Source organism: Phyllostomus hastatus, unplaced genomic scaffold, assembly GCF_019186645.2.
Source record: "Phyllostomus hastatus isolate PE091 unplaced genomic scaffold, TTU_PhHast_1.1 phas_scaffold_501, whole genome shotgun sequence".
NCBI classification, from domain to species: domain Eukaryota; kingdom Metazoa; phylum Chordata; class Mammalia; order Chiroptera; family Phyllostomidae; genus Phyllostomus; species Phyllostomus hastatus.
The window spans coordinates 22,458,183-22,479,795 of NW_025334033.1; the positions used below are offsets into that span (position 1 = coordinate 22,458,183).

A 21,613-nucleotide genomic window follows, 5' to 3' on the forward strand; every position below is an offset into this window, starting at 1 on the left:
TATAACAGAATATACAGTCCCAAAGAGCTGCTAGGTTCACGAGTGTGGCTGTGCAGGGCAAGAGGGTACTGGAGAGCTCGGTGGGGAGGCAATGTTTGATCTGGGCTTTGAAGGGTGAGTAGAGTGAGATTGTCTTTCCTTGCAGAAAAACACATCAAAATTCTTCATGATTTCTCTAGACTCCTTTCTGTTGCTTCTCTACCATTAGCCCTTTGCATTGGGGTATTTTCAGTTTCTCAGAAATACAGCATACCTTCTCTTGCCTTCCACCCATCTTTGCATGTGCCAATTTGACCTGAAACTTTTCCTCCCTGAAACTTAATGCTAGAGGGGTAGCATTGTGGACAAGCAAGTCCCACTAAAAAGGGTCAGACTGTGGAGTTTGACCTAGCTTTGTCATTTACCAGCCACTGGGGCCCCTGCTGTGTTACTCAATCTCTTGGTGAGTCAATGTCCTCACCTGCAAAATGGGGATACAGGATAATAGTGCCTACCTCAAAGGCTGACTGTGAGGATTAAATGAAGTAATACCTGCTGAGTACTTGCCAGCCTCACCCACAGTAATCACTGAATATTAAACAGGAGCGGTTGTGGTGAATCCTTCATGTCTGCCATGCTCCTACTTGTATTTCTGGTCTTATCTTAGTCATCACCTGGTCTTGGGGGACTTTTCATTCACAGGCCAACTCCTAAGGTCAGGTTGAGTGCTCCCATAGGTATTGCACCTCCCCTTCCACCAAATTACCAACATCTCTCATCTCTGTGTCTCCACTAGGTTGCAAACTCCATGAGGATAGGGGACAGTTGATTGTAGGTTGCTGCGAGGGACACGTGGTGGGCTCTCAGTAAATACTGAATGAATGACCTGGGGTGAGGGTCCCCTCGACCGCCAGGGGGTGTGGCAGAGCCTCCTGGGGCAGCCAGGGTAGGAGTGGGCCGCCAGAGCCCTGGGAAGATGAACAGACAGGTGGGTCTTGACACCACAGATAGCAGACAGCTTGGGCGTCCAGGGGGTCCAGGGCAACTTTCCGCCACTGGATGGGCCCTGGGCAGACGCGCATCGCCTTGCAAATTTGGCCGGCCTGTCCCTTCCGGAAAAATGCCGCCCGACCTTCGGGGAGAGCTTTGTAGGGCCCCGCCCCCAGCTCCGCCCTCGGGGGCGGCCCCTCCCATCTCCTCCCGCTCCACCCGCCCACGCCCCGCCCTCCTCGCCGCAACCACAGAGGCTACTGCCCTACGGCGCCCCCCCGGCAGGCGGGCCCGCTCGCTTATTCCGCTCCGAGCCGTGCAGCTCAGATCCTCACCAACCGCGGCTGTGGGATGCTGCGCTCGACGTCTACGGTCACCCTGCTCTCGGGCGGCGGTAACAGGACTCCCGGGGCACCCAGCAGGAGGGTGAGTGCCTGGGGATGGGAGCCGCCGCAGTCCCGCTTCCCCGTCCCAGTCGCCCCGCAGTAGGGGGTCTGAGGATGGGGATGCGCGGAAGCCGGTCCCTGGCCCTGATGCCCCACCTTGGGCTCAACTTTTCGACTCTGCCTCAGATTCGGCCCTGACCCTTCTTCTCGACGCCCCAGTCGCTCCCCAGGTTCGAAGGGTTTAGGGGACTTTCTGGAATTCCCAGAGATTTCCTCACCTTCCTGACTCTGCTGTCAAGACAAGTTTATTGGCACCAGTTTTAAACAAAACAAAACAAGGAAGGGAGACATTTCTGCAGTATCTCTACCTTGGGATTCAAAGTTAAAGAACGGCTTTAACAGCCAAATTTTCCTACTTCCGGCGATTAAGAAAAAGGGTCGCTTGTTCCCACTGGTGATCGAATAACACTATTTGCTACTGGAGTGGGCTTAGCCAGGGTAGGCTTCGCCTGACAAAGTAGGGTTAGCAGCTGGAGCCCAGTTGCATGTGACTTGGGTTTATGCAAACTGTCTTCATTCTGATTTAAATATTAGCACAGTGGTAGCAGAGGCAGCCCTGGTAGCCTTGGGCACCATCTTCAGGGTGGTTGCCCTTTGGAAGTGCTCTTTTTCTCTGTGATCTTTTTTTGCTTCCCTTCTCTCGTCTCCAGGCATTCTGGGGAAGACATGCTAGGCACATGCAGTTTGCATCTTTCCCATTCCGTGTCTCTCCCAAGATCAGCACCTCAGAGCACACTGCCAGGGCCTTGGTTTGAGCTTTTCAGTTATCTATTCATGGTGATATTCAGTACTTAACATCTGATGCCTCTTTTCTGTGGTTGAGGCATCTCTAATGTGTTTCCCCAGAGTTTAGCTAAATAGGTGTTTAAGTCCAAGTAAGGCACCCCTTGATACTCGTATTGTGTTTCAGTTTGTAGATATGCATATTTGCGTTTTATATACCTCAGTCAAGTGACTAACAGTTGCCTTATATTCTGTCTTTGTTTAACTCTAGAAGAAAGGCATATTGTTACCTTTGGGTATGGGCCAAGTGATGGGTACTGGGGGTGTGTGCACACACACGTGTGTGTGCATGAGTACATACACTAAATATTTAGGATTGACAGAATTCTGGTTGTTCAATCATGAACTTCATAAAGCAAGATCTCCATGAGGTCCAAGAGAGTTTCCAACCATGGTCCCAGCCATATCCAAGATGGAAATTTGCCTTTTTCTATGGAACTCCTTCACAGTTGGAACATAGTTGTGATTGAGAAAGAATAAAGTCGCTGCAAAACTAGCCCTGCAGCTGGACAGTCATGTGTGAACCAGATACCACGAAGTGCATTGTCTGAGTCTCCCTCCAGAGATGGGATCTGATTGGAGCAGCTAGAGTGATACTGTGGGGGGATGCAAATCTGGTTAGTAAACAATATAATTTTCCTGAAGTCTTTTCTCAAATATTACTTTCCAGTATTTCTTTGGTTATACGTGTTTTGGTGTCTGGCACGTGGACACGCTATGGAGAAGGCTTGGCCTTTTGAGTAAGACAACCTAAATTCTTTGGAGGGAAGGGGTCAGGCCCCTGCATCAAACCATGCAGGGCTGTTCCAAGGACACGAGTATTTGTTTTGAGAAGATATCTGAAGGTTCTAGGATTCCCTTTATGATTTTCCACTCTACTCATGATCTGCAAATGTTGCAAGTACTGTCTGTGTGCGTGAGGGGGCGTGCTGGGAGGCTGTGCTCCTCTGATTGATTGATTGACTGATTAAACAATATTTACAGATTTCCTTCTGTGTGATATAAGGCTGGGTGTTGGGTTCACTCTACCCAATGCCTAGCCCTGGAGGGAGGCGGACTTCGTCAGACTACTGCCATACAGTGTAATGGCTGTTCCAGTGGAGCAGAGCATTAACGGAGTTGGGTGGAAGCTACAAGACAGGTTCTTCCGAAGCATCTGAAGAAGCCCTCCCTCTGCAGGAGACATCTGAGTTTAGTCTTTAGTCTTACAGGATGAGTAGGAGTTTGCAGGGTCCTTGACATTGGGGTACTGAAAAGAGGCTATATTGTTCTTTTAGATGGAACTCTTGACAAAAACTGTGTAACAGTGGCATATTGGACCTGCTTTAGCTCAAAACACTTACCTCTTTTTTTGAAATACAGGAACAAGATGTCTTGCAAATAGAATTGTAGACCAAACAAGTAATCATGAAACGTGTTCCTGAAGTTGAAAGTTTTTCTGTAAACTCTATTGTTCTGTATTTCTTTTGTAATGTTGGACAAGTGATGGTCTTGAGCAATAATGTTGGCCATTAAAATAGCATTTCTGTTTCATCCAAATTGCTTACCAAATTAGGGGCTGCAGGGGGACCAGGCTGTGTTGGTGTGGGTGTCCGAGCTGACCAGAAATGGTGGTGACAGCTGACACTGAGCAGGGACTTCTCTGAGTCAGCAGCCAAGGGTGGTGCAGCCAGACTGGACTGTCACCAGTTCTCCTTCACTCAGTGGCTGCCACCTGCAATTTATACTTCCTCCTTATCTGAAATCACCTCCCAAGACAAAAAGAAAGAAAGAAACAAACAACAGGTGGGAGAGTCATTTCTGTCAGCTGATAAAACAAATCTCTGAGAGACATTTATGGATGCCAACCAGCAGGGGATATGAAATTAAAGAAAAAATCTGCCTCCAAACCAGTTGTGCTCTAAAAATAGTTTTATCTATGGCAACAGCAGGAAGATAAATTGGCTGGAGATACCATAGAGAGAAAGATGACCTTGGAGAATGGGGAAAACCTTTCTTAAAATGTTGACATTGCTTCATGATTTTGAAAGGAATTTTGAAAATGCAGTTAATCCCACTGAATGAGCCTTTGAAAAGAAAGGTCAGTGGTGTGGCCAGCTTGTGCACTTTTGGGGGAAGGCCTGTGTTGCTTGGTGCAACCAAATGTTTTTGGTTAAGCAGTCCAGCTAGGGTGGTGTGGGACCTGCCGAGGGTTTCCTTCAGTGCAGTATCTCCTACTGATAATAAAGGACTGTTCGTTAATGTTACTGTTATCATGGGCCCTCAGTGGCATGTAAAAAAACAAAAGTCAACAAGGCCACAAGGAGAGGGCTGTCTTCTAGCCTGCTCTTGCCCACATTTCTTTCTATGTGGCAAAGGCTTCCTTCTGTTAAATACTGAATGGGTCTGCCAGTCATCACTGCCTAGCTAATTAATGCAGCAGTCCTGGGTCCCATTTCTGTCTGATTGGCTCAAAATAAAGAATTCTGTTTAGCTGGGCAGTGAATGGGTCAGACAAGAATTTACTTCATTTCCTTTTCCTTTTCGCAGAAACATTGTGTGCGTAACTTCTGTATTGTCCTATAGGCTTCTTGGAAGGGACACAGGGTGTTGTGGGACCTCAGCATCTGGAGAGGGAGGTTGTGTGCAGCATCCACCAGGGAGGGCCCCGGGCAGGGGCCCTGCTGCCCCCAGAAAACAGGCCGGCCCCTCACTAGGGCCCTCCTGACAGGCTAGGTTGTACAGTTTTGGATCCCTGGCATCCTCAGGGCTGAGCCAAAAAGCATCTGTCACTACAAATTGACATTTGTATCTCAGGAAAAAAAAGTCCCAGCCTCTCTGCTTTGGTTCACCCATCTTGCTGTGTCAGGTGTAGGATGAATGGCCTTGGGTCCTCGGGACTTGTAAGGAAACTTGAGACCTGGAGGCTCTGGTCACTTGGGAAACCCTTTCAAGTCAGTCAGCCTCAAAAATTGTCTAAGCGGGTTCAGGGAGCCGTGGATCCAGTGCTAACCAACTAGAGACCACGTTGAAATGCTCTGATCTAAAATACTTTCGGTGATTCCATGTGTGTGGTCTTAGAGCTTCCTGTGGCCCTCCCTCTCAGGTGGAAACAATTCTAGGATTCCCCAAGACACTGAAGAGTGCACAGTGGTATTTACTGCTTTTCCCTTTTTAAATGAGTGATACTTCCTAAATGTCAATCACATTGTCCACTCCTACTTGTTTTTTAAGGCCGGAGTGAACCACAAAATTCAGTCACCAGACTCCTGCTTCAAGAGCCCCTCAGCACTGCCAGGACAAAGTACAACCCCCTTAGCTTAGCATCTGGGCCCCTCTGATTTATCTTTGCCTTCCCTGTCCCCCCCTCCATGCACACTCTTTCCAGATATTCCAAACAACTTGCTATTCCTTAAGCTTTCCATGCTGTTCCTTGTCTTTTTGCCTTCTTTGTACCGCTCCTTTGATGAAGGGTCATCTTCTCCAGGAAGTCTGCCCCGAAGCCTCCTCTTCCATGTTCCCCTAGAGGCCTGTGCACTCTGTCATTGCTTGCACCACCTATGATTAACCCCCAGGCCTGCTGTAATAGGTGCTTAAAAAGAGGAGTGTCACCAGGATCCTAAAGGAGCCGCACTTAACATTGAATTGACAAAGGGGAAAACAGGAAGAGAAGCTTGGGGTTAAAGCCAGCCCATCACCTTTGGCCCACCTGGGCAGGAAGCAGGTGACAGATGGTTGGGAGTGCTGGCCCAGGTGAGGAGTCTGACAGTTCTGGGAAGGCCTCCAAATATTCCAGTTACCTCATCCTGTTGCATAGTTGGAGTTTCATTCCTTTGGTTAAGTCAGTGGTTCTCAACCCTGGTTACACATAGCATCCTGAGAAGCTGAAAATATGTGTGCTCAGGTCCCACCCCAGACCTTCAGAAAGAACTTCAGAAAGTAGAGGAAAATATCCGTGTTGTTTAGGAAGCTCCCCAGGTGACTCCAATGTGCAGCCAAGGGCCGGAACTCCTCCTCCCAGCTTGGCTTTCCCCTTACAGCTCGCATGGAAATGCAGACACTTCTGGGACAGTGTTCTGGAAGGTCCCTTTGGCCAGGTGGAAGGCGAGGCTATTGGGAAGGTAGATTGGCGGCGGGGGGGGTCATAACACTTCAGGTCATACTGGTATCTGTGAACATTCACTTACCTGCAGCTTCTCCTTGATCTTGGCATCCAGGGCACATTGTGTGCTGGCTCAGAAGTGTACAGGTCACTGTCCTCCTATGTGGCTTGAATGCTGTGAGTTTTGTCTGGAGTCAGCTTGGACACAGGAAAGAGAGGCTGGAAAAAGTGTCCAAATATGTAGATCAGGGGTCAGCAAGCTACTGTCCCTGGGCCATATCCAGCCCTCAGCCTGTTTTATATACTTTGAGCTAAGCCTGTTTTTCATACTAGCCTGGGAAACCTAAATGTTTACTCTCTGGCCCTTACAGAAAAAGTTCACCCCACCCTGATGATAATCAGGCCTTCAAGTTCAGGGCCACATCAGAGATAAGAGGCCTACTCCAGAACAGGCATGCCCTATTCTTGCCCACAGATTTCCAGGGATTTTTTGCTTGTGCTGAGCAGAGGGAGTGTGAGATCCATCCTTCTGGCCACAGCCACAGGGTCCACACCTTCTCTTGTTCAGTGGAGCTGGGCACGGGCCCCACAGTCAAAGCACTGACCAGGCCTGAGAGAAATGTGCGTGAATTTGGCTAAATTCCTTAGGAAAATCCATCTTTGTAAACAGATTAGCAACCCGTCACCTCTTGGGGTCATCTTTTCCAATCCTTTTTATTTCAGATGGATGGTTTTCCTCACGTGAGCCCAGGTGCCTGAAGCTGAGAGCACGGTGGTATGTGGAGCTCCAGGTTGGAGACCACCCTCTGCCCTCAAAAAGCGGGTCAGAAGCAAGCCCCAGAGGGCCTGCTTAGCTCCCGGGTGCCTGAGTTGCAGACAAGGGCTTGCTTGTGTATTTTTTTGTGGTGGAGGCTTGAATACTTGTGGTGGAGGCTTGAATGCTATCTGCCTCTCCCTTGCTCTCCCTCCCATGGGTGTTAGTTTGAAGAACGTGGAAGGCTCTCTAGGGAGTTTCAGGTATATTCTCCTTACCGTGTTTTAGTTCAACACAAAAAGAAACTCGTACTGATATTTACTGAGCAAGTGCCTATTTTGTGTTGATACTATGTTAAGCCCTGTAAGGGCTACCAATGCAATTAGGTGCAAAGCTTTCTCCATCTCTCCCTCTATTTTTTTTCCATTCTTTCCATGTTGTAGTGTGTGGAACATAACAGGAGGTATTTAATAATTTCTGTCAAATGCTTGAATTCAGATTTGAGTGTTAGTCCTTTCCTCCAAGGATGGCTTCTCAGTCTTCCACTAGAGGCCTTGCCTCTGCAGCAGGCATCTGTAGATTGTTAGAGGTCAGCCTCTGCCTATTTGTCCATTTTCTCTCTCACTGTAGCTTAGGGTGCTGGCCCCACTTACCATTCCTGGATCAGGCCAGCTTCTGTGCCTTTGGCCATCCTGGAACAAACACCTTGCCTGGTAGTTATCTGTTATTTTGACAATGAATTCTCCAAACCTCACTGGCCTGAAAAGTTCTTCTGTACTTCTATACCCAGCTCAAACATCATCTCCAGAAGCCTTCCCATATACTGCCAACTCCAGTTAAAATAATTGTTCTCCTTCCTGTATTCTCATAGTAACAAAGGACACTTACAGAGGGCTGTCTAGAGAAAGGGAATTCTGCTGCAGTCCCCGAGGGCAATGCTAGGTCCATTAGGTAAGAGTTCTGAGGGAGCATATAAGCTCATTGTCGGGAAGTTAGAGGTGAGGTGTAGCAGAATGGGAGGCTCTGGCGGGATGTGGTGGTGTACGTGGAAGTGCTAACACATGCCCCGAATGCCTGTGCGTGGAAAATGTTCCTCCCAGACTGGGCACCCATCTGCCAGTTACGTTGTTAGTTGTGGGGCTCCTTCATAGTGCCGGCCACGTGTAAATGAATCATGAGGCTTTGCTGTAGTTGAAAATGGCCAAGTTTTATTCAAGGGTCTTAGGGTTTGCAAACTGGAAACAACAACTAGGCGATGTCCCAGAGTGTTCTGAAGAAGAAAGAAAAGTTAAGAGTTTTTATGGTAAAAAGTACATCCTTGAGAAGAGTCAACCCTCCATTCTTAGCCTCTGGATTGGTCTGAGGTGATGATCTTCCCGATGTGTGGTAGTCTGGACAACAGATGGCAGGTGGTCTGGACACATGAACATTCTTTCTTAAGCTCTTCGGGCAGGTAACCAGAGGGCTGTCTGTAGGTTGTATATCTGTGTCTGTGTCTGCATCTACATCTATCTCCAGGCATCGGTGAACAACTGGAAAGGTCAAAAGTTTTAAGTCCTCAGGCTAGTTAAAATAAAATCAAATAAAATCCATTCTTCATGCTTTTGCCCATTTGGTCTGAACCAGTTTTGTCAGCTCGACTCTACAGACTCCGTTTTAAGTCAGCTTAGCTCTGCTGACTTCATCTTGTTTTCTTCACTCATTACCCCATAGCCTGGCAGGTTGGACTTAAAGGGTCTTTTACAATCCCATCCTACCCGGGGCTTTTTGGCTGCAGGGCAGTTTTGCTCAGAGATCACCCTGTGGGTCAGTGCAGACCCATGAAGCTGCAAGCCAGGTGGGGGTGTATTAGTTTGCTGGGCCTGCTGTAAAAAGCACCAGGTGACTGGTTCAGTCACCAGGTGACTGAAACAGCAGACAATATTGCCTCACACTTCTGGAGCTAGAAGTCCAAAATCAAGGTGTCAGTAGGATTGGTTCCTCCTCAGGGCTGCGAGGGAGGGGTCTGTTCCAGGCTTCTGTCTGGGGCATGTTTATGTGGCATTCTCCCAGTATGTGTGTCTGTCTCCAAATTTCCCCTTTTTATAAGGGTGTCAGTCATTTTGGATTAGGGCCTATCCTAATGGCCTTATTTTAACCTAATACATCTCTAATGACCCTGTTTCCAGATAAGGGCACATTCTGAAGAACTGGGGGTTAGGACTGTCCTGTATGAATTTTAGGGAGACACAGATCCACTTGTGGTGGGGCAAGCAGCACTCCTATAAATCGAGCACATGCAGTGCAAGCTGGGTACTCTGGGTGCTGATGGAGCCCCCCCTTTTTTTTAATGGCAGGATCACTTTTCCCTGGAAAATGTCACAGCAAGACCAGGCTGTGACATTAGGGTGAAATAGACATCATGCAGCATTAAGTATATTCTCATAGTTGTGCAAACATCACCACCATCTATCTCCAGAATTTTTCATCCTCTCAAACTGAAACTTCATACCCATTACGTAATAACTGCTCAGTCCTCTCTCTTCAGCTCCTGGCAATCATCATTCTACTCTCTCTTTGTAAATTTGTAGTATTGACTTAGTTCACTTAGCGTAATGTCCTCAAAGTTCATCCATGTTGTAGCATGTGCCAGAATTTTATTCCTTTTTACGGTATAATATTCCATTCTATGTATTGGGTTGGACAGATATCCATTTGATTTTTCCATAAAATAAAGGACACATTTTTCATTTTCACCAATAACTTTATTGATTTGGATATTTTGAGTATGTTGGCTATATCTTATATGGTATAATGTTGATCATTCTCAATTAATGTCTCAATTTAATTGCCATCAACTTCTAGCCAACCGTGGAGTATTGTCCAGTAAGAAATCTCCAGCATGAAACGTCACAAACCACTTTTGACACATTCGATCAGTCACAGCATCTTCTTCATGCACTGTACAAGTCTTTTGTTTTTGCGTTTCAGTTGCATTTTTACCTTTCTTGAAATAATAAAGCATAATATGCCAAAATGCTGCATATTTTCTTCCATCTTCAGCATTAAAATGGTTACACACAAATTCACCAATTTCGATTTTTTTTTTAATGTACACTAATAAGACTGCTGTCACAATACAATCTAACCAAATTGTTTCAAGTGAAGTTAAGGACAAAGTGCTACTAGAGCCATCTTATGGAAAAAAAACCAAACAAATTTTTGGGCCAGCCCAATACATGCTATGTTTTATTTCTCCCTCACCCATCAATGGACAGTTGGAGTGCTTCTACCTTTTGGCTGTAGTGAATAATGCTGCTATGAACATGGTTGTATAGACTTAAAAACTTTGTGATTGAAGATGGACATGTTTATTGTAAAATTCAGTATGTAGTCAAGTAGAAAGCACCCTCGCACCCTAGTCACCACTAGGTGTGTATTTGGCCTCTCTCCCTCCAGCTGTATTTTGGACTATGCATGTGAAGTAAGATCATTACATGTACACTGTTCTGGAACCCGAGCCATTTGTTACAAAAAATGTTTGTAACAATATGAAATCAGTCAGTACTTTCCTTGTTTTGAGCAGCAGTATGTTGAATGTGGGGGAAGGGCCAGACCAAGGCTGGCTTACCCGCAGAGTGCCCTGTGCGATTATCCACATTGCTAAGCAAGGAAACAGGCTCTGAGAAGCACAAGATCACCCAGCTCTTTCTGCCCCAAACGCGAGTTCATAACCAGCCTCTCCTCTCTGTCTCTTGTAGGCAAATGTCTGCAGACTTCGGCTGACTGTACCTCCCGAGAGTCCAGTTTCAGAGGAAAGGGAAAAGAAGCTTGAAAGAAAAGAGCAAGTAAGGCATTTCTGAGGCAAAGCTCTAACAAGTTCCACTCGTTGGACTCTTTTATGTTAACCCCAGTCTGTTCACGGAGCCTGAATGTCAGTAACTCTGCTGATGGAAGGCCCTCTCGACCTTGCCGCCCCGTCTCCTGTCTTCCCAGAAGTCAGACCGCCCTGACCGGCTGGCTCTGCCGGCCTGTGCCCCTGCTCTTGTTGCATGGTGAACACTGGCTCTGTGTTGGCTTTAGTGACAGGTGCTGTGGCAGCGAACATGTTTTTCCTGAAAGAGCCCAGTCTGGTAGAGTCAAAGGGCCCATTGTGAGCTGCCGGTGGGGCCTGAACCTTTCTCAGCAGCAAGAGCTGGGGCCCAGTTCACACTGTGGACACTTCGCCTGCAGAGGAAACGCCCAGCAGGCTCTGGTGTGTGTGGCAAGGGCAAGGGCACTTGGCTGCAGGTAGGAGGTAGCAGACTTTTTTGTGCCAGCTGCTGTGCTAAGTACTGAGCTGTGAAGATAAGTCTGACCTTGTCCTTGCCTTAGAGGAACTTGCAATGTTTCAAGTGAGGCAGACATGACAGTAAACAATGACGATATGATGCCTCAAGTGTTGGGATCCGGAAGTGTAAGAAGGGCTCTGGGGGCACGGGGAAGGAATAACAGACTGCTTGGGGGGTGGCGTGGAAGCAGAGGCCTAAAGGGTCCACAGCAGACCCTGCTCACCTCTTGGCCTGTGGTCTGAGGGAAGTGACTTTTCTCATTCACAGACAGTTATGGGGCACCTGCTTTATTCCAGGCACTGTTCTGAATGCTGTGACTATAGTAATGAGCAAAGCAGTAAACAAAAAAAAAATGCTTGTCATTCATAGAACTTAATATAAGTCCTGTTGGGAGGACAACAAAAATTTAAAGATGAAACACGATTATAGAGTTTAGAAGGTAGTAAGTGCCAATGGAGACAAATAAAGCAAGAGAAGGGGGCAGGAATACCAGGGTGTAGGTAGTAGTTTTTCTTCTGCATGTATTTTACATAAGTATAAAATAAAATAATAAAATATGATGTAATACAAATTTTACATATAAGGCAGTACCTTCTCAAAACACAAGTTATGCTATGGAAATAACCAATCATGTGGTCACTTATGAAAAAGGAAGTTTTTCTTTGACTGGTAAATGGTGGATAATGTCCCCAAATTCACTGTAGGTTTTGGTCTCTCCTTCCCTTGTCTTATACCCTTCTTTTCCCCACTTGCCACCAAGGACAAAGAGCTATCTGTGCTCATGCAAATGATGAATGACTGGGAAAGGAGGTAGGGAGGAAGGAAAATGAGGTTATGACTGGAGCAAGGTGAGAGAATGTAAAGATGCTTATCTGCTGAAAAAGAGAGGATGCGTCCCACTAAAAGGATCCAGTAACACAGCTGGTTCCAGCTGGGAGCAGGGAGAGTCCAGGGTGAGCCTGGGACATGTGCTAGAAAGCAGGGTAGCACTCACAGGTGAATGGGTCATATCAGCAAGACCCTGAAGCTGGTGTGAAAGGGCTCTCACTGGCAAAAATGGAACAATTTGGGCATCTAGTAGAGTAATGACAGCAGTGGGTTATGACACACTGAAATAATGAAAACAGCCCTCATGACTGCAGAGTAATAATGAGAGAGAGGGAGAGACAGGGAGAGGGCTCTTCTTTACAGGACGTCAGCTGATAAATTTAGAAAATCTCTATTTTGTAACCCTTAGGTTGGGTTATCAGTGGATGCAAAAACTAATTGGTGAGTGAGTACTATGAAACAGGATATTCACCTGGTGTCAGAGTAATACCTCCCAGATTGCTTACTGATTTTAAAGGTACAGTGGCACAATCTGACAGTTTCATAGTTCAATCAAGTGAGCCAGTTTAGCAGCCAGTACTGGGATGGCTTGATGTGCTATGTGACTTCTGAGGGGATCTGATTAAGAAGGGCACAGTATTATATAAGTAGTATTCACACAGAACTTGTTTAACTGAATCTAGTAATAAGGAAACAGAAAAATCTAAAATGTGGGAATACCTGCAAAACAGTTGGCCAGAATGTTTTAATAAATTCAATGTTTTTTTAAAAGATGAAAATATTGGAGATAAGAGACTTATATCAAATATTATAGGTGAATCTTGATTAGGTCCTGGATCAAAAAAATCTATGAAAGACACATTTGGATAATTGCACAATTTTCAATATAAACTACATAGTAGATGTCATTGAATAAATATTACTTTTCTTACTTATAATAATGGTACTTTAGTTATGTAGTTGAACTATTCTTTCACCTTCTCTGTAGCTTAGAATATCCTCCAAAGAAAACATTTGGGGGTAAAAACTTGTAACCAAGAGAGAGCAGGAGTGGCCAGGCTTCAGCTACTGGACACTTGCTGGTGACCAGGATTGCCTGGGGCCCTGTGTAGCTGGGGATGTGTTTGTCCCTTTCTGTCCTCGCTGACCCCCTTCTTGTCTATCCCTTTAGAACCGATATATTTGTCAGAGAAATGGGCCCAGGCTATGTCCAGGGGCACATGGGCATCTTAGCACATGGGGGCTCAGAAGGAGCGCATTTTAAAGAAGGGACCCAAACTGGAGGGAGTGACAGGACAAGGGCCTTGGTAGCTGCCTCCTTAGTGGGAGATGTGGGGGATAGGCTGAGGTGGAGATGACCCAGCTGTGTGCCTGGGGAGAGGTCTGTGAAGGGTCCTGGCACGCACAGTGGGGCAGTAGATGCTGTGAAGCCCTGGGGGGCACGTCACCACTACAGAAGAATCCTGTATTTCCAAAGAAACAGGCGCATGCGTTCTATGTCAGGTGGGAGTTGGTAACCAAGTTGTGTACCAATTAGCCTATTAGTCTTGAACAGTGCTTTTCAAACTTTTTAAAGCAATAGGACCCTCTCTTTTTTTCTTTTGCTCAAAATGTTATCTAGCTCAAACCCTTACATATAATTGAGGCAAAAGTGGTGATGATGGAGGCCAGAGTCCCCTCAGTCTCCCTTGACAGTGCTCTTCCTGGCCCCTCTGGCCTGAGAGCTCCAGGAACACAGGGTAGAAGCCACCAGCATAGGTTATGTGCCATGATGCTTGTACTGGGTGGACCTGAGTGTCCACCCAGTGTGCAGCCTGAGTGTCCATGTGTGATGCATTGGTGACTCACTGTAGAAGAACTGGGGTAGAGAGGAGGAGGGTGGGGCTGGCTGTTTCCCCAGGACTGAAGTCCTTGGGTGGTGGCAGCACTTGAAGGCGCTGGTGGTAAATGTGAAGCTGTTCTGGGTGATTTTGTCACCAGCCTTGGTGGGGTTCCTGGTCTTAAGTCACTGGGAGCCAGAGGCAGGCACCAGCGAGTGGGCCCTGGGGATGACACCTCCTCTGATGTGCCTTCAGTGTGGCTGCCCCTCCCTGGGACATCGTAGTCCACACCATCACAAGATGCCAGGAACTCTGGATGACCCTCCCTGATGAAATGACTTTGGTTTTTTTGGAGGGGGTCTGCATTGCGCAAAGGCTGGGGACTGAGGCTGGCCGAGACTTGGAAGCCAGAAGACATTAAGTGGCCCAAGTGGCTGCTGATGAAGCGGACCTTCTTGGAGGATATCCAGGGCCCTGTTAGAGCTGTAGTCAACCCAGAGTGGGGCTGGGCCATATTCTTTCCCACAGTCATGGAAGATGCTTAGTGTGCTTTGGGGACCTGAGATGACAGAAAGCAGCCAGCCACACACAGATGCCACTGCCACTGGGCCATTTTTCTGTCCACTGTTTCGAAATGACTGGAGAGAGGATTTACTCACGGTGCATGGCTGTGGCACTCGGACGGGTTGCCGAGCTTCACGGTGGTGTGTGGGGCGGTCACAACAGAAGCAGCCTCTTTTTCTGGACTCGTGGGGTTACCGGATGGGTGTGGGAGGCTGTCTGCTCCTTTTTCTCGCCCAGATGATATCAGCTACCCCGAGGCTGGTTTCTGTGGGCCTCTCAGATGAGCTTGCAAATACTTTCTCTTGCCTCTCAGTTTCTTCATCTTTCAAGTAGGCACAATAATGCCTGATTGCAAAGAGCAAATGAGCTAATATATGCAAAGGGCCTGCTTCAGTGTCTGGCCTATACAATTGATCAGAGAGGTAGTGACTAAATGCCAAATTGCTTCCCTTTGAATGCCCGACCCAGTGATTCTTGTTCTTTGCTTTTCTCCCTTGGACCCTTCTGGGGTAGTTCAGTCCCCTTCTTGGAACCTCCCATCCTGCATCTCCTCCGCCCTCTCAGGCTGTGTCTGCTGCATCTTTCTTGATGTCATTGTGTCTTTTCCCATAAATCTGAGTATTCCTCTGCCCACACCACCAGACTTCCTTAAAACTTTGAATGGAACAAAGGTACGCCCACTTAGAAAACGTTCTGACCCTATCAGACCAGGCAGCCCAGGGCATCTTACATTCCCATTTCCCGGTTACCAGTGAGAATGGCCATCCTGTCTTATGCTTATTCATTGTATGTATTTCCCTCAGAGCCATCTGAGTTTCGTCTGTTTCCAGGGGACTCTGCTGGAGTCGTCTTGTGAAAACAACTCAATATTATCTCCTTTTTTTATTTCCTGGTTGGTCTGCCCTCACTGGGCAAGTTCCCATATTCTCTTCTAAACCCATGGGGTCTACTTCATCCTCAGAACCCTTGCTAGGTAAGACTCAAGCCCAGGCTTGGAGTCTCTTCCCAGCTGCTCTCAGTTTATCTGCATCTCCTTCGTGGAGGCCTGCTCCCCTGAGACCTTCCCTGACTGCCTGTGCTTTGGAGAGTATCTCTCCTGAACCATGTGTGCCCAGGATGCCCCTCTTTCCTGGCACCCAACCACCTCTGCCAAGAACCCCCACATGTCTATATACCAGTACGTATTCCTGTGAAAATTGTGTACAGCATATACTTTTGCATGTATACACACATATAGAAATGAGGTGGTGTCTGTTTCTCTAGCACCTGCCTTACATGCTTAATGAATGACTGTTGATTATGATGATTCAGTTTTATATTGGTTTCCTAGGCTAGCTGTGATAACAAAGGACTGCAGACTGGGTAGCTTAAGTAACAGAGGTTTATTGGCTCACAGTTTTGGAGGTTGGAAGTCTCAGATGAGGTGTCAGCCAGCAGGGCCGTGCTCTCTCCGAAGCCTCTAGGGAAGAATCCTTCCTCGCCACTTCCAGCTTCTGGTGGCCTTTGGCAATCCTTGGCTTATGGCAGCATCCCTCCAGTCTTCACGTGGTGGCTTCCGTGTGTGTGTGTGTGTGTGTGTGTGTGTGTGTGTGTGTCCTTTTTATAAGGACACCGATCATGCTGGATTAGGGCCCACTTTAACGACTGGATTTAAATTGGACCCTAGCTCCAAATAAGGCCAAATTCTGAGGTCCTAGGGATTAGAATACCAGCATATATTTATTTGCAGGATACAATTCAACCCATAATAAACTTCTTTGTAGAATATAATCATCTTGAAGTGTACTAACAACTCAGATGAATTAACCATGAACTTTTATTTGTCTACTAAAAAGACAGTAATAATATAGGAGAGAAAATGTTGGTTATTTTGTAGGCACACAGTTCATGTTGAGAAATTGATAAATGTGGAATGTAACCTTTATTAAATTGTTGAACATTAAAATGAATGTTGGTAGTAGATAATTTTGGAATTAACCCCCTATTATTTTCTAAGAACGTTGTGGATGTATGTATCCATATTTCTACCCAAATCTGTGTGCAGTGTATTCTTAGGTACACACGCACACTTCTACACACAGAGAAATAAGAGACAGAAGCAACACCAGCTAAGACAGATTGATCATGTTGAATTAGGGTTTTACCACATAGTTGAATTTTTGAGAATATGATCTGAACTTTGCTGATTTTGAGTCTGTGTGGTGGTGAAGCCTTTTGCAAATTGACAAAGGAGTTTGAAGCTGATAACCTTTGCAGTAGCTTTTAACATCCCCCCATTGTAGGTGTCCTTTAGTGACCCATGTTTTTAAAGAATCTGTTTCTCTCTAGACCTTTGAGAACTCTGAGTGAGAGAGAGCAGATATACGTATTTCTATGAAAAGTCGGGAATTTTTATAGCCCAGTAAAATGTTTAAAAGGAGGAAATCCTTGCCCTTGGGTTTTATAGTCTTCTTTCCTTAAAATCCCTGCATGAATAAGCCTGCCGAGTTCCTGTCGTGGCGTGGCTGTTTGTACAACAGCACCGGCGTTGCCAGGGGAGGGAGTGTGCTGCCTGGTGCAGGTGGGGTGGGGCCGCCCAGGCCCACAGCATGCAGGACTCTGTTCCTCCCAGGGGCAGTGGTCCTGGGAGCACAGGAAGAGGCCTGGGTTCTAGTTTGGACCCGTTTCCAACTGAGGGAGTGTTGTGGCAGTCGGGACATCTCTAAGGGCCTCATTTTCTTCTTCTGGCAAATGGAAACATTAGCCTAGAACCAGCATGTCCCCAGGCTTTGTTAGCTGGGAACTCCACTCCAATGAACATGTAGGGAAGTGCTGCCAATGAAAGGGAGAGTGTGGCAGCTGTGATTTCTCACGGGTCAGGGCTGTGTGCTGCCCCAGTGGTGCCCACACCGACCCGCAACTCCAGCAGATACTGAAGAGGGGAGTGTTTACAGCTGCCCCAGGCTACACAACTCTTCATTTTTCTAACCTTCCGGGATGCTGTGATTCTCTCCCCATGAGAAGGAACCAAGGCAAGTTGAGAGGTTAGTAAATTTGATGACTGATGGAAACAATGGAAAAAAAAAAAGAGAGAAAGGTGAACAGATAGACAGAGGCATCCAAACACATAGACTTTAGTAGGAACCCACATCCTCAGAAATGCAGAGACACCGCCACTAGTAATAGAATCCATCAGTATCTACTAGTGCGCCCAGCAGCCTGCTAAGTGTTTTATATGTATTACTCTGTGTATTCCTTAGGGTGACCTTCTGAAATATTATCCCCATTTTACTCTTCAGGACTCTGAAACTCAGTCAAGTGAATCACTGTGCAGGGTCACACAGCTAGTACCCAGTGGATCTGTAATTCCAACTGGCATCTGTGACTCGGCCATGTTGCCATGGGAACACCTATTTGCACAGTTTCTCCTATCAGGAAAAGTCTATTTAGGATATTTAATCAGTCAAGGTTACCCGAAGTGTCTACTGTACCACTGAGTTCCAGAAAAGAAGTTCCTGATCACCCCTCCCCTCCTCACCCCAATATTGTCTCCCCCCGCCCACTGCCCTCCCCCCGTGGTTGTGAGGCTTAAGCATCTGTTGTCTGCTGAGAGCTGTAAAGTTTCATCTTTAAGAAGTAACCTCCTATCAGGATACTATTATTAGAACTACATTCTCTTTGGGATTTCTGCATGACTAGAAGTTTTTCTTTTTCTTCTCAATATTTAACTATTCAAAGTGATCGTTTTCCCCCCCAAGTATGATTTTATTTTGGAAGGGGTCTCTGTCAGCATGTGAGATCGTCAGAAGTGTATATCTTAATAAGCCAAAGGTTTCCATTTCTCTGAGGAGGCTGGGATGCCCATCCCTTCCCTATTTCTCTAGTAGCCTGTGGCTCAGCTGTCTTGTTCATTGTTGTCACAGGGCCAAACAATGTCAAGTATCAGTAATGACCAGGGCCTAGTAATTTGCTGAGATGGGCACACAGGTCGGACAGGTCAGGGCACATTCTTGAAAGCGATGCCCTGCCTGAAGGGTGGATAGCATGCTCAGCGGCCCAGCACTCAGTTCTCCCGGGTCAGCTGTTGCCCTCTGGCTGGAAGACAAGGTCTGAAGCAAGACATTTTGAGCATAATTCAGCTTCTAGTTTGCAAGTCATTCAAGTCATGTTGTGGTCCATCTTTGTGGTATCGGCAGCCTGGAGGTACGACCAGCTGCCCAGCTTGGCCTCTGGGGCCAGGGCTGGCAGTGGTCAGTTGGCACCAACAATTTGGATTTATGTTAAATTGTGTTCTGCTATTCTTTATTCCCCCAGGGCCCTTGTTGTCCTTTGCACAGATCAGTGTCTGGGGTGACCAAACATGCCAAGTATTCTGGCATAGACCCAATTCTAAATATTTTGCTGTCTTCCTTCCTTCAAAACATATTTATTGAGCATCTATTAATGCTGAGTATTGGGGATAGAGCAGCAAATACAGCAGATACTATCTCTGCCTGGACAGAGCTTATCTCATTGTAAGATCACATGTTCTGATTTAGGGTTTGGAAGATGTGGTCACCTGTCACTGGCCTCCCTAAAGCCCTTATAGCAGGAATTTAGGCTGAGTTACCTTTCCATGGCTTCTTTTTTCTAAGGCACTGGCCGCTAAATATATCTTTAGGGAAAACAGCCATATTGTGAGCCCATAAGTGAATTTTAAGCTATACCTCAGGGAACAGTCTCTCTCTGTTTTGCTGATTATGCCTGTTGTTAATTCTGCTGCATTTCATGTGGGGCTTCTGGGGTGGCCTTTCTATTGGTAGTTTCCTTTTCCCTTCGTAGCAATAACTTTCCTTGCATTCCATGCATTTATGACGGCTTTCATTTTCAAGGAGATTTTGCTCAGCATTGATTGTCTCATGACCTGGAGACTGTTAGTGGGCCAAGTGTACATTTTTAAAATTTGAGTTTTTAATACTAAGCAGCATTATAGAGAAGTTTGAAAAAACTTAATTTTGGAGAATTTCAAACATAAACAAAAGGAGACTAAAGCATGTAATGAGTCGTTGACCCTTCACCCAGCCCCAGCTACCCTCAGCCCGTGGTCAGTCCTGCTCTGTCTACACGCCATCTACTTCCTCCACCCGGTGCCCAGATGCCGTAAATGTTTATTTAAGTACATTTCTCCAAGAGGTAAAAACTATCTCCTAATGTAATCACAGTGCTATTATCGTGCCTAAAAAGTTAATATTTATCTTATAGGGAGATATTTTAAAGGATAGGAGTGCAGGAAAATTTAGCCACAAACAGTGACAAAAATCACTCTTCTCATTTTTCTCTGTGTTCTCTAGTTTTTGACCAAAAGCATTCTGCCATCTGGTAAAAATGATAGTGCTCTCAGCTCCTTTGCAGCTTTGCTGGATATCAAACTGATGATTGGGGAAAAACCATCAGCGCCCCTGTTGCTCTTCCATCTAAGAGGAACCAAGGATGTGTCCTTCAGCTGGACCCAATGTACATATTACGGGTAATTCCCCAGAACCTCTTCCAACTTCTAAAGCTCCATATTGATACAGCGAATATTTATTGAGAAACTCACTGCATCTCAATCACTGTTAGACACCAGGGATTATGGTGGAAAAGAAGACAAACAGGACCCTAGACTTCTTGGAGTTTCCACTTGATAGGGGAGCATGCCCTTCATACATAACGCTACTAATGGTCACTTCAGTACGGTGATAGTGAATGTCGGGGAACCCAAGCAGGCTGAAGGACCAGGGAAGCCAAGCGAATAGCCTGTGTAAATGCCCAGAAGCAAGAAGGAAGTTGGCTGATGGAGGAACTAAAAGGAGGCAGTGAGGCTGGAGTGGGGTGGAGGCTGAGGGGGAGCAGGATCATGGGAGCCTGGAGGAGAGCCTCCCCATCCTGGGCTCGCCTCTTCCCAATGGCCCAGGACCCAGAGGACTGACTGCCATGTGGGCATGTTAGTTCCAGATCCTCTCCTGACTCTTGACTATTTTGAAGACACTGTAGTCAAAGAGCTTACATTTGGGGACACACAGACAGCACTCGAATGCTGCCACCTTGGAAGAACTAGTAATAGTTACATAGGAGGTTATTGTGGGGATTAAAAAACATTATATAATAAAATGGCTAGACAACAAACATTTCTCCCCTTCTTTCTCCATAGATGCTCCTTCCTTTTCCCTGTCACAGCCCCGCAGCTCCTCACGCTGCCTCAGAAATACCTTCTGTGTGGAGCAGCCCTGCTGCCGAGCGCAGTCCTGTGCTGCGCCCTTCCCGGGGGGTCTTTCTTTCAGACTCCGATCTTATAATAATTTTTAGACCCTGATTTTGTAATACTTTTAGTTCTTTGAAAATTGAAATGTTATTAATTTAAAAATAGTGTCTTTTTGGCCCCCCAAATTAAAGAATATAAAGGAAAAAATTGAAATCCAATTTCACTGAGGAAACGGGCATTAAAGGTTTGGATTCCATCTTTCTAGATGTTTACTATGCACACACATTTTTAAAACCAAAAAATGAGAATATGACAATTACTATTTCTTACTGAATGGATCTTCATTGTCTTTCTGTGTGCATAACTTTTAGATCTGCATCTTTAGAGCCGCGTTTCACAGACCCTGTGGTCCCCGGTGGTGTCTGTGATTTCCCCCATGGCTGGTGGTGCTCATCTCCCCTCGTGCAGGGAGGCAGAGTCCTCTGTGTCCGGCCACCCACGCATTTTCCTGGCAGCCAACGCACCTGTGAAAACCTGTGCTTTGCAGAAACGCATTTCACTGAAGCTTTATGTCGTCATTTGCTTGTTTTGCAGGAACCAGGTGGAGTCCGAGACTGAAAGAACATGCTTTTGTTTCCTGGTACAGGGGGAGTTTCATTAGAGCTTTTCCTCTTTGTAATTACGTGCCTCGTAAAGCAGGGATATTTACCCCCGGCTTGTCACTCACTCCACCAAGACTCATCCACAGACCACTCACCGCAATGTGATGTACAGATTTCAAAAGTTCCATTAGTGTCTGTGGGACCCAACTGTGAGAGACTCAAGTGGAAGCACTTTCCAGAATCAAATTTAGAGTGTT

At 46.4% G+C, this 21,613-nt stretch overlaps 1 protein-coding gene across 2 annotated transcripts in view; it reads left to right on the forward strand.

The window, feature by feature from the left end:
• The first annotated feature begins 1,218 nt into the window (after nucleotides 1–1,218).
• Nucleotides 1,219–21,613, forward strand: part of LOC123807973 (myocardial zonula adherens protein) — an 88,997-nt gene continuing 68,602 nt past the window's right edge. The window contains exons 1-2 of one of the 2 annotated variants that reach the window (XM_045822106.1): nucleotides 1,219–1,395; nucleotides 10,774–10,860. In XM_045822106.1, coding sequence (XP_045678062.1) covers nucleotides 1,321–1,395; nucleotides 10,774–10,860 — 162 coding nt within the window. In that variant the 5' untranslated portion in view covers nucleotides 1,219–1,320. The remainder of the gene's footprint in view (nucleotides 1,396–10,773; nucleotides 10,861–21,613) is intronic. The other variant, XM_045822105.1, reaches the window with a different exon arrangement.